Source organism: Filobasidium floriforme (assembly GCF_021052385.1).
Source record: "Filobasidium floriforme strain CBS 6241 chromosome Unknown HD553scaffold_11, whole genome shotgun sequence".
NCBI lineage: Eukaryota > Fungi > Basidiomycota > Tremellomycetes > Filobasidiales > Filobasidiaceae > Filobasidium > Filobasidium floriforme.
This window is the reverse complement of record NW_025763632.1, coordinates 689,118-700,852: the sequence shown is the minus strand read 5'-3', so window position 1 is coordinate 700,852 and position 11,735 is coordinate 689,118. Positions and strand designations below refer to the sequence as shown.

The 11,735-nt window shown below is 54.1% G+C and overlaps 3 protein-coding genes across 3 annotated transcripts; all 3 read left to right on the top strand.

The window, feature by feature from the left end:
- Positions 1 to 2,491: 2,491 nt before the first annotated feature.
- HD553DRAFT_257910 (uncharacterized protein) lies at positions 2,492 to 3,449 on the top strand (the record flags this gene model as incomplete). The annotated part of the gene is made up of 6 exons (XM_046177374.1): positions 2,492 to 2,602; positions 2,678 to 2,698; positions 2,762 to 2,789; positions 2,857 to 2,995; positions 3,072 to 3,248; positions 3,317 to 3,449. Coding segments are annotated over 6 exons (609 nt in total), but the record flags the coding sequence as incomplete, so codon positions are not given.
- Positions 3,450 to 4,864: 1,415 nt separating this feature from the next.
- On the top strand, positions 4,865 to 7,088 carry HD553DRAFT_342294 (probale AGX1-alanine-glyoxylate transaminase; the record flags this gene model as incomplete). Its single annotated transcript, XM_046182733.1, has 16 exons — positions 4,865 to 4,888; positions 4,974 to 4,984; positions 5,060 to 5,068; positions 5,135 to 5,165; positions 5,231 to 5,252; positions 5,322 to 5,491; positions 5,558 to 5,661; positions 5,733 to 5,794; positions 5,866 to 5,942; positions 6,011 to 6,099; positions 6,166 to 6,279; positions 6,343 to 6,395; positions 6,457 to 6,599; positions 6,671 to 6,765; positions 6,829 to 6,887; positions 6,970 to 7,088. The coding sequence occupies 16 exons, from the start codon at positions 4,865 to 4,867 to the stop codon at positions 7,086 to 7,088; spliced, it is 1,182 nt and encodes a 393-aa protein (XP_046036668.1).
- Positions 7,089 to 8,496: 1,408 nt separating this feature from the next.
- HD553DRAFT_35698 (uncharacterized protein) lies at positions 8,497 to 11,534 on the top strand. Its single transcript, XM_046183863.1, has 3 exons — positions 8,497 to 9,694; positions 9,818 to 11,009; positions 11,074 to 11,534. Exons 1-3 carry the CDS (start codon positions 8,584 to 8,586, stop codon positions 11,198 to 11,200), a joined length of 2,430 nt encoding a protein of 809 aa, XP_046036667.1. The 5' UTR covers positions 8,497 to 8,583; the 3' UTR covers positions 11,201 to 11,534.
- Positions 11,535 to 11,735: the final 201 nt, after the last annotated feature.

Here is an 11,735-nt window from a genome sequence, read left to right as displayed (position 1 = left end):
CACGACCGCGATCACAGCCTCCCGGAACTCTTCCCACTCGCTAGATGTAAATGAAGGTATGTCAGTCTTGCCCGTTTGATGTGTGTTTGTAGTGACTTACGGCTTCCGAACGTTCTTCCAGTCGGGACGCCATACCTTCTTCTTTCCGTCGACAAACGTCTGAAGCGTATGCTTCTTGCCCGTCGCGAGAGGCTTAGGGAACACATTGGGGGTCGATCCGGGGTTCTTCGTGGGCGTTGAGCCCTTGACGATGGCGGACTCCATGCCGACGAGGAACTTCACCGCGTGGTGACAATGTGCCTGCAAAGAGTAAGAACGCACATCAACTGGGGCTCAAACGTACTCGATTGACTTGTGTATGAACAATCACTCACCTGCAGCACCGTAGCCTTGGCCTTGCGAGCCGCCTTCGAGGGAGAACCGGGAACGGCCGCTTGTTGGGCCTGAATCGGGCCAGCTTGACCCACGTCAGCAGCAACAATCTCTCGAACGAGATTGGCAAACTCGGCGTTCCCGAACAACGCCTGGACGATTGCGGGAGCGTTGGCACCCCCGGCGGTTGGCGTCTCGGCCAGATTGAGGGCCGATTGGGCCGTCTCTTCGACCTCGTCGAGCCTACCCTTGACGGCCTCGAGCTCTTCATCATGTCGTTCCAGTTCGTCGAACAGGGCTGGAACGCCCGACAAAGACCCCTGAATGTCCCCCAAGCTGCTGGAGAGGGTACCGAGAATAGGGAGGGTCGCCTTCAAGATCCCGACGAGTTCCTTCTGCTGGAGTTTGTCGATCTCCCGTAGATCGGACACCAGTCGTGCCTGACTGTCGACCTTCTTGACTAACTCCCCCACAGCCGTGACACTCTTCTCCACCCGACTCTTGGCTTCGGCGTAGAGGGGAAGCTCGTAAGGCTTCGAACGGGTCTTGAACTAGAGAGAACGATGGGCGATTGACGCACGGTCAGTCAAAGATAACATAAGCGATAACAAACATAGGAACATGACTTACCAAGTCCTTGATGGTAGTCTTGGGCTATAGACAGGTCAAACAGAGTACGATCAGACATGTTATAACCTTCCGAGAAGCCCAAACGTAGAAAAACAACAACAATAGAGAACTCACGGTGGCAGGCATCTTGAAAAGTCGTAGTAAGTCCAAAGGGGGTCTTAAGAGTGTTCGTACGGGCTAGATAGGTGTTCGTGAAGAGTCTAGAGAGTGTTTTGATGTTTCTAGAGGGTTTCGAAGTAAAAAGGTAGTATTGTAGTAAGTTGTAAGTCGACTCGAGCTTCTCGACGAGTTAGGGTAGCACGCGGAAGCAAACTTGGCGGATACAAATTTGTAAACAAAAGAGAAAGATTGATGCCCGATCGACGTCTGATTGTGGAACAACAGTTTGATGCCCGAAAAGGGTACGATCGCAAAACTCATATGAGATACAATCGCGGGTCAAACTGTGTCCAATCAGACTACGATTCGAGGTCAGTTTAGCATCTCGCGCGCTGGTAAACGGCGCGTCTAAAGTGGTCCGTTTAGCAGCCTTTCAAACGGGCGTCAATCTGGCCTCGCGTGAACTCCTGTGATAGGAGGTGGGATAGGGCTAGAGTACAATTGGCACTGGATACCTTTCAGGCCGTTCCATTTGCCTCAACTTGCACCTAGTATAACAATCGACCGGTTCGTCAAGATATCCCGCAGACCATTCGTCCGGGTCTTTTATAATAGAGACATAGCCCGCACAGCCCGTGGAGCGGTAGCAATCGAGGTTGTCTGACTTTCCGTCCGAGGCCTGTCGAAAGGATCCCGTTTGGGTCACTCAAACCTGGAGGAGTATAACAGGCAAAACCCTTTTCTCTGCGCTCAACAACTATCTGTACAACGGTAGAGGAGAATTCCTCGATATCGAAAACTCGACCCTCTCCGAACCGTCTCATCTCAAGAAATCCGAACTCACGGCGGTACTGGCTCCACCGAGGCTGTGCAGACGACTACTATGCGGAACCCTTTCAGTCCGAGCAAGAAGAATGGGCGATCGAAGGATGCCCTGCCAATGACGAACACGGCGGATCTCAATCACCTAGAATACGCTCGACCGATTCCAAACTCGACGAGCTACGAGTCGTATCTGGATGTGGCGGTCTCTCCCGAAAACAAGGACTCGTACGGGGTCACGAGCCAGCGAGATACTCTTGAGCCTCCTACATCCCTCGCAGCATCAAGGCGAGCTTCGAGGGAGACACATGTTCGGCTTGATGATGCGGCTTCGGATGAGCCTGCGGTTACCGGCGTGGACGAGCCGAGACCCGAGGAGAACAACCTGTTCAAGATGATGATCGCCGACGTCAAGGCTCTTATTCAGATCTTCAGGACGATGAGCTGGAAGGAATTCTTCAAAACGATGACAAAGCGATACCTATGGAGTGAGTTATCGCCCTGTTTCTCGTGAGACTGTTTAGACTCGCGCTCAAGACAGCTCTTCCTCGTTACAGAGTGGTATGCTCTCCTGGTGATTGTCGTGGTCGTCACGGTCTTGCTATCTTCGAACCACAACACCATTGTCAACTTTATGAAACCGGTCGGCAGCAAGATCCGAAGCTGGCCAGGCGGTTGGGTACGTCTCGCCGCGCTGAAATCTCGAGAAAGCTCCTCGTTGACGTCGGACGCTCGTTCGTAATTCGTTTTACAGCTCATTCCCATTGCCGTGCTTGTGAGCTTCAGTCTAGCCACGGTCGATATCGTTGGAACACCGCTGAAAATCTCGCTCATATAGATCATCTTGTCCTTCCCTCCCTTGGTCGGTGAGTTTGCCTGGCTCATTTCCCTTGCTCCCCCTGACCCCATCTGACTCGCTTTAATGATCTTTAGGCCACGAGGTTGTCGGTATCCTCATTGGTGTACTCTGGGGACTGCACATCGGTTTCTGGATCCTGGCCGCCGGTACCTTTTTGGGCGAACTGGCCACCTGGTTCGTTTTCAGAACGTTGTGTACGACTCGTGCAGACAAGTAAGTCAACAGATACGCAGCCGAGGCTAGAGAGAGTGAGACCGTAGCCGAGCTGATTGTGCGTGCGGTTGTATAGGTTCGAGAAGAAGAACAAGTATTACGCGGCCCTAACTCAGCTCATCCGGGAGAAGAGTTTCTTGTTCGTCTTGGTTCTACGGTTCAGTGCCATCCCTGGTCATGTGACCACGGCACTTTCCAGTTCTGCCGGAGCCAACTTTTGGAGTTATTGCGCGGCCGCCATCTTGACTTTACCGTGAGTCGGTCGGAGCGCGCTGCTGAACCTTGGAACCGAGCTCATGCGATGGTCTTTCGGCTTTACAGTAAACAACTCAGTTTAGTCTACGTCGGTACAGCGTTCAACTCGCACAACAGCACCACCCACGCCGTCTCGATCGTGACCTTGATGTTGACCATTGTCGGGACTGGAGTCGCCGCGGTCTACATCTACTATCAGATGCGTATCTACCTGCTCAAGAAGGAGAGGTACGATCGAGCTCTTCAGCTAGAATTGGACGGCCGCGATGGGGACCCCGAGATGGTCATGGTGGACAACACGGCTCCATCTGCTATCGGAGCTCGACGGTCCCTGGACGGAAGGGAGTTGCGCGAGTACTCTTTGGACGGTTCTTATAGGGACGAACCTTGTCCCGCTTCGGCTTACAAGAGAGCTCAGGAGACCAAGGCGACCCGTCGCCCCTTCTTGCACTCGAATTCGTCTTTCGGGGTGTTTTCCGGGACCAGCACGCCTTCGCGATCCAAGTCTCTGCACGAGCGGGATGGACCTGCGATCTCGGAATATCTGCGAACAAAAAGGATGGAACAGGCGACCGAAGGTGGTATCGCCGGTTCTGAGACGCCAATGGTGGTGGTATCTTCCGCTGTGGACGATCATGTTATCAATCCTGGCAGGACGTCGGAGAGCAACGAAGGTGATCGGATCGAGCCTCTTTTGAACCCATTCCGGAACCCCACCTCAACGACCACCAGGCCTCGATCGGACACCAACGCGTCCAACGCGTCCGAACGACTGTTACAGCAGTACAACGAGATCGTCGAGGCGGCCGACGTTGTCAGAGGGACTGCTTCGCTCGACCTTTGGAGGCCTGCGGATATGAGCTTGCACCGCCATGGACAAGCCCAGGACCACGGACGTCAGTACCAAGATGGCCCAGGGGCAAGGTCCCGCAGCCCGCCTGTATCGGGAAGAGAGATCGCCGAGGAGGCCGACCAGTTTGCTGCTCTACGAGGAGCTCCCCGACCCGAGCTCGGTCGGACAAGAGGAGAATCGAGTGCGGCTCTGTTGGGGCGACCCGATCTGGACGATTGAGGAAGAAATTTTGCATTGCATCGCATAGGTGCTTCTTAGGCTCAGGTTGTGATCCGTGCTCGTTATTTGCGCACGCTACCCAGGAAAGGAAAATGTACCGGTCTTTGTCTCTCGCATCGTGCACAACTTGTAGATCTCGTAGAAACGTTGAAAATGTTGGATCCAAATGTTTCAGCCGCAACATAGCGCGTCGAGGCCTGCATCCTCAGGGTCCTCTGGTCTCAGCTCGCAGCCAATCCCACATCGGCCGACATTACCGGACCGACCCCGCCGGAACCAGATTCATCCCCTCCACCATCACCCGTCAACTACGGAACGCCGGTATACGTGACATCGACCTTCGATCGATTCTACCCGCCTGTGGCCTGTGGCCTGTATATCACCTATCCGTCTCGTTTCGTCACCCTTCCTCAACCTACACTCGATCAATGCAGCAAGGTCTGCGAATCTTCGTACCTCTTGCAAGAACTTTCAGTCGATCCTCTCGACCTATACCCCGCGCCTTATCGTTCGCACGCAACTTTACCAGTGCAACACCGAAAATGAGCTCTTCTCAATGGAAACAGGTGGGCTATGGGCCGTTTGAAGACTGTGGCATATGGGATGAACGCTCATTCTGTGGTGCCTCATTTGCGTGTTCTCTAAAATCAGGATGACCACAAGTGAGTCGTTTGTGGTGAAAAGTAGCACCGAGAAGTACCTTACTCACGCCCGCTTTTCCCACTCGAAATTCTCAGGCTCTTGGTGTATGTAGACCACCAGTGGCAGACAGGTCGCCCGAGTCACGACTAATTCACACTCCCCCCTGACAGCATCCCTGGACCTATCGAGGTCGCTGATGATGTGAGTACGAGCGGCACTTTTATTGGCTCTTAGCCAAACTGACCGCTGTTCCAATCACCTACTAGGTCTTGCTCGCCAATGCTCATCGTAAGCAAGCCATTTCAAACAAGTTTTTCGGCTTTGATGATGCTTACACTCGCCCTCTCCTGTCATCAGCCTCGATGTCGCACGTCTCCCCAGCCTTTGCTCCCGTCTTTGGCAACTGTATCAAGCTGCTCCGTAAAGTGCTTTATACCGAATCTGGTCAGCCGTTCTTGGTCGCCGGTTCAGGTACTTTGGGTTGGGACGCCGTCGCTGCCAACCTGATCGAAAAGGATGAAAAGGCTGTGAGTCGCAACTCGTGCTCCTTCGACTTGGATTTGGCTGATCATCAGGCCCGGTTATGATCGTAGTTGGTCTTGAACACCGGTTACTTCGGTGAAGCCTTTGCCGATTGTCTTTCTCTTTACGGTGCCGATGTCACTCAACTCGGTGCTCCTCTGGGAGGTGCTCCTATGTTAGTACACGATATGTAAGGATGCAGGCTGTATATGCTGATCAATCGGTTTGTTCCGCTCGTCATATCAGCAAGAAGCAGATCACCGAAGCTCTGAAGAAGGACAAGTACAAGGTCTTGACCTTTACCCATGGTGAGCCTGTATCAGCGTACACGGTGAATGAGGATATTTATTGAAACATGCATCCGTTGTTTTTGCGATAGTCGATACCTCTACCGGAGTGCTTTCGAACGCCAAGATGATCGCTGAGACCGTCAAGGAGGTCTCTCCGGAGACCCTGGTGAGCATCAGGCCGTCATACTCCTGCCACGAAGTACATTTGCTAATGATCATATCGCTTCGCCACAGGTGGTCCTCGATGGTGTCTGCGCAGTCGCATCCGAGGAGATCCGATTCGACGACTGGGGCATCGACGTTGTCATTTCAGCCACCCAAAAGTAAGCTTTCTCTGACCTCGACCAAGCGCTTGGACACAGCGGCTGATAAAGACCGTCCTCGTTCAGGGGTCTCGGCGTGCCTCCTGGTCTGAGCGTCGTCGTGGCAAGTCAAAAGGCTTTGAAGGTGTTTGAGCAGCGCAAGTCGTTGCCCGCGTCCTACTACATCAGCTGGGCCAAATGGTATGTGGTAAACCAAACGAGCGACGGCTTGAACACGCGCTGATCGTCTTGATCGTCTAACAGGCTGCCCGTCATGAAGAACTATGAAGCTGGTACTCCTTCCTACTTTGCGACCCGTAAGTACGACCGGGTCCGGTACGCGGCAAATGTCTCACTTGGACCGGTTCCTCCCCGCAGCTCCTGTTCAACTCATCTACGCCCTTGAGACCTCGCTCAAGACCATCATGGAGGGCAAGGTATCGCTTGAAGAGCGATTCAAGATGCACCGTGAGACGAGCGTCAAGTTCAAGACGGCCATGAAGGATATGGGTTTCAAGCTGGTGAGCCGCCTTTGTGGTCTACGCACTCATCTGGTTGGACGTCGAAATGCTGATGCGAAACGTGATGTTAGCTGCCCCTCTCCGATGACACCTCTGCCAACGGGATGAGCGCGGTCTACTTCCCGGATGGTTTCAAGGCGCCTGATATCCTTCCCAAGATGCTCAAGTGAGATCTCGGCCTGTGACATTGCTAGCCGTAGATGCTCGTGCTGATCCCACTTGTCTCTAGGCGTGACATTGTGGTCGCTGCGGGTCTCCACAAGGACGTCAAGGACCGATACTTCCGAGGTACGTCGCGCCAGTCTGATAATGTTCTATCATAAAAGACCCTTCCTGATCTTGTTCATCTCCCTCTGATTTGCACACCCAGTCGGCCACATGGGTGTCACCGTCGTCAACCCCGAGCGTGGCGACATGGAAAAGATCATCAAGGGCATCCAAGATTCGTTTGCCGAGGCCGGGTACAAGGTTCCTTCCGGCTCGGCTTGACGCCAGGCGAGGGGTGACGAGATCCCTCGTACAGCAGCCAGAGCCAAGTTGTAAATTGAGGACAATGGGACGAGCTCGATAGGTAGGAAGTACTGTGTAAAGACGAGCCAGATATCCAACAAATGACAATGACAAACAGAATGAGAAGGAGAACGGCGTATGCGCATGCCCCCAGAGCGACTGGGAGGCCCTGAATCGGTCCTTTCTCAGCGAGACAAAAATATGCCTGCCGCAGGTTTTCGCTTGTGTTGTGTTTGAGATGCGCTGACCTAGAACAGACACCGGGCCGCAATACCGCTTTCACTCGAAGGGTCTTTTGGACATGGCGTGAGCTGGTATGTGGCCAAAGGCCAGCATTTGAAGGTGTTTGAGTTCGATTGATGACCTGATCGAGAGAGAGCAGAACGAGGGAAAGCTCGTGATCGATCCAAAGGAGGTGTGTCGAGGTGGAGGTTCCGCCGCGCATGAGACGGATCGTCAGTCCGCGTCGGGGATCGACAATGTCCGGGCTCTAAGCCGGGCACGATCGTCGCACAGCTGTCTAGAGCCCGTGGTGTGTGTACGTGACATGCACAGCGACAGAGCGACAGAGGAGCGACAAACCTCGCCTGTGTGTACCCTGTGTTCTGTTCTGGAATGATCCGGTCTGATCGTGGGAATCGAAGTTCCGATGGGGGTGAGACAAAACCAGCGGAGGCATTTCTTCCCTCGCTCCCAGCCCTTGCAGCGCCACACGGGCATGCCTCTGTGCTTTTTCATGTGTCGGCAAGCGCCGGCCGACGCGGAATCCGGTCGTACCTTTGTGGCCGATGACCTCCACCTCTCGACCTCGCGATCTCCCCCTCCGCGATGGATTTGCCTCTCGGCTTTACAGCAGTAGTAGCACTACAACTCGATACCTCTGAGTTCACAGACCGAGAGACAAGGCGTTTGTCCGTCGATGTGTCGGCTTTCGGTTCTTGCCCAGGATCTGGTGCGTGTGTGACCGGGGGGGGGGTGGTGGGTTTACTATTTTTCCTTTTTGTCTGTTTTTTTTCTTCCCTGTTGTCGGGCCATTCACGCCACGTTATCGGTTCCGGGGATCCACCCCGTGCGATTCCCACGAATTAGGGAATGGGAATCTGTGGGAATCGGGAGATCCATCTCTCCATCCTCTCCGATAACAACTGTACATCCAACACATCATCTCACCCTCACAACCTTCGACCCCCCTCCTCGGGGCCGTCACTCACCACCTCCGTCTTCCCATTTACCGGCGGCACTCACTCGATGACGGGACCGCTAGGTGGTATCGTTGGCCAAATATCCCGCGGCAACTGAACAGTCTCGCCCCTCGAAATAAGATAGGAAAGGACAACATCCCGGAAGCTCGGCACTCCTTTTCATATAGCGGGGAGGGGAAAAAAGCCTCTGTCTCTCGCAAAACTCAAGCCGACAATCCATCCTCTAGCCTTTTCGTCAGCTCACACGAATCACACATCACTCAGATGCCATCATGACGGCAGGAAATCGTTGGTCCGGCTCTTCTTCTTCAAATCCTCCGCCACCCATCCTGCCACCATCATCCGCCATCGACGCGAACCATCCAGATGCAGGTGAATGGTCGCATCAGCAACAGCAACAGCAACAAGAACATCATCCTCGACCTCATCCCAATCTGCCTTCATTCGACAGCACCAATGCCTATCCATACCGACCTTTTCAAGATCGACAGCTGGCTCCGTTGGCCTATCAGCATGTCAACGACGTGAACCAGGGAAACCTGACCCTGCCGTCGATCTCGCATTCGCACATGTCCACGGGCGGGTCAGGCGCATCGCGATCGCCTTTTGGAAGTTCGGATGCGCTGGCTTCGTCGTCATCCTCCATATCGAGGTTCTCTCGGCATGGCGGCGAGACCTCGTTGGAGCCACTCGCTCGTCCGCAACACGATGGCGCATCGACGACGTATCCTTTACAACCTTTTCCCACGTCCGATGCGTTTCACCCTGGAACTACGTTGCCACGACCTGGTTCGAGCCATGAGAATACCCATGTAGGGTTTGCAAACCTGCTCAGTGCAGAGAGAGGCGGGATCGCTCAATTCGAGTCGAGACGAGGCGGAGATGCCGCAGGTCGGGGTCAGAGTCAGGGTCAGGATCAGACCGCTCAGTCTGTCATGCACACCCCGAGCGTAGTCGGATACGACGCCGAACTCAAGAGGAAACGATTCGAAGACGAATACACCGACACGAGTAGGACACGATTACCCGCACTGCCTGGATTGTCGATGAATACCCTGCCGCCTTTGCCGCCGGGATTCGCGCCTATGCCGAGAGGAAGATCACGGTCGCCTCTGGTCGGCTCATCGTCATCCCAACAACCTCGTGACCATCATCACCAGCAGCAGCAGCAGCAGCAAGCAACACAGCAAACAGTTAACCATCGAGACGCCACCCGATCGGGGTTTCACCTAGTCGGGCACGATTCGGCCGAGGTCGATCAGTTAGATATGGAAGTAGATGGAACGGAACGAGGCGAGCCCTACACCACGGCGAGTGAGTTGGGGCAGAACAAGGAGGATGCGAGAAAGGAAAAAAATCGGGATAAGCAGAGGAGACTACGAAGTGCGTTCTTTGCATTTGTGCTCTAGCTGTCATTGATTGCGTCTTCGGGGCGAGGCTACTGACGATAACACGCTATATTCGCTTCTCTTCGTTCTATCGCCTCTTTGCTGTCGCGCCATCCAGTGAGACGCGCCAATCAGCTACAATCTCTGGAAACCACCGTCAATACACAAGACATCGAGATCAAGCGGCTCTCTGAGCGATCACACATCTCTGAAGATCGTACCCGTCATACTCGGGCGATCTTTTCCGACTGGGTAGATGCGCTCGAAAACCGTCTCAAAGATTTGGGCGAACCGGAAGCCGCTATCGAGAATCTGAGGAATCAGTATCTCGGTCCGCTCAACGCGTACAACCCAGAGTTTGGTGATACCGATTCGCCGTTTGGGGGGACGAGCATGAGCAAGTCGGCTTCGTCTAGTAACAGGATCAGCTTTAGCAAAGACGCATCGGATAGCGCTTCAACCGCGCCATCTACGGACCGCCTTGCCCCGATCAACGCGAGAAGTGCTCTCGCCTTGCCTGCCAATATCAAGGGAAACGACCAGTCCTTGTCCCCGCACGCCATCGCCTCGCTCGTGACCCCGTCCGAACACCCTTCGCGCCTTCCTCAATCAGAGACTCCCGATGCCAATCGTCTCGATTACGGTGGACTGTTGCGAAATCCTCCTTGGAACTGGAACCCCGATACGGGGCAATCATCTCCATACCAGCGCTCTTCATATCCCTCTTCATCCCAACCACAGCATGTGACCGAGCCCAACCCTGAAGCAGCTATTAAGGCGGAACGCGAAGTTGAGTCTCGCTCAACACAACACGGGCAACAGAACGATCGTCACGACGATAGTCGTGAGGCTCCAGCCTTTACGACTGAATACCTTGCGCGCCTTCAGGAAGGCGAGGTTTTTGAGATGACGGAACCACAGATCAGCGAGATTGCTCGAGCTCTTACAAGGCAGAGACCCTCGGGAAGCAAGGCAGATCTGGAAGCGCTAGGCCAGAACACGATCGACAGTGCACCGCCTTGGCGGGATGACTTCACCAGCGCACAGATTCTACTACTGGGCCGTGCCCTCGGTATGGGTTCAGAGCAATCCCCTGACATCAAAGAGCGTTATGTTGAACAGAGGTTATCGACATTGAGCGAGCACGAGAAGGAGGTGTACAAGAATTGGACGAGGAGAAAGGACCGGGATCAACGCATCGAACTGCTACCGGATCCGGTGCTGAGGATTCGCTTCATCATGCTGCAAGAATCGAGATCAAAGGGCAGCTCTATCATCGCCTTTCTGTCCGATCTCCTTCACGAGGCATTGTAGGTTTGCTTGAAACCGACTTGACACGCACGGCCCACTGATCGATGTCCCGGCACGATATAGGTTCTTCGGACCGATCTGGTTGACACACCTCTGTGAACTGGTAAGAAGCATGCTCCAGCACAGGAGCTATTCGCTGGATGAAGATCGATACCGACCGTCTCTTCTGCCTTCTGCATCAACAGCCTGAGAGTTTCCTCCGTCGTTGGAGCAACATCTGGCCCAAAGATGTCGACGCTGCAAAGCATTGTGCTCATTTTCGCAGGCGCGACAATCTGACGGGTGCACGAGTCTTCGACATCATTCTGCATTGCGAGTCTTCGAGAGCTCGGAAGAGAGCCGACGAAATCGATCTGGCCGCATTTGCCAGCGACACAAACCCGTAACGACCATCAAGCGAGCAAGCCCCTCTGCATCAGGCGAGGCAAACAGGCCAAACCCTCCGCATCGACTCAACCTGCATTTCAATTTCGATTTCTAGATCGTTTACACATCGAAATCATTTCGAGCGGTCTAGTTTCAGATACAGTGTGTAGCATTATGAACATGGGCTCCAACCCGCCTTTTCCGTCATTCGGCTGTCGTCGCGGATCTCCCTGAATCTGAGACATCTCGCATCGCTGCTGTTCTGATTCAGGGTAGTCGCGTCAGCCTTGTCTACGCCAGGTGCTTGGGCAACGGGGATCTTGCATACCTGACAGTCTCTATTTGGAAGGCTTGGCGAC

Bases quoted from the DNA above. Each gene is read 5' to 3' on its own strand.
- HD553DRAFT_35698 (XM_046183863.1), top strand. From the start codon at position 8,584: ATGACGGCAGGAAATCGTTGGTCCGGCTCTTCTTCTTCAAATCCTCCG. The intron at 9,695-9,817 runs GTGCGTTCTTTG...CGCGCCATCCAG, and splicing joins TAAGCAGAGGAGACTACGAA to TGAGACGCGCCAATCAGCTA. The intron at 11,010-11,073 runs GTAGGTTTGCTT...GGCACGATATAG, and splicing joins GATCTCCTTCACGAGGCATT to GTTCTTCGGACCGATCTGGT.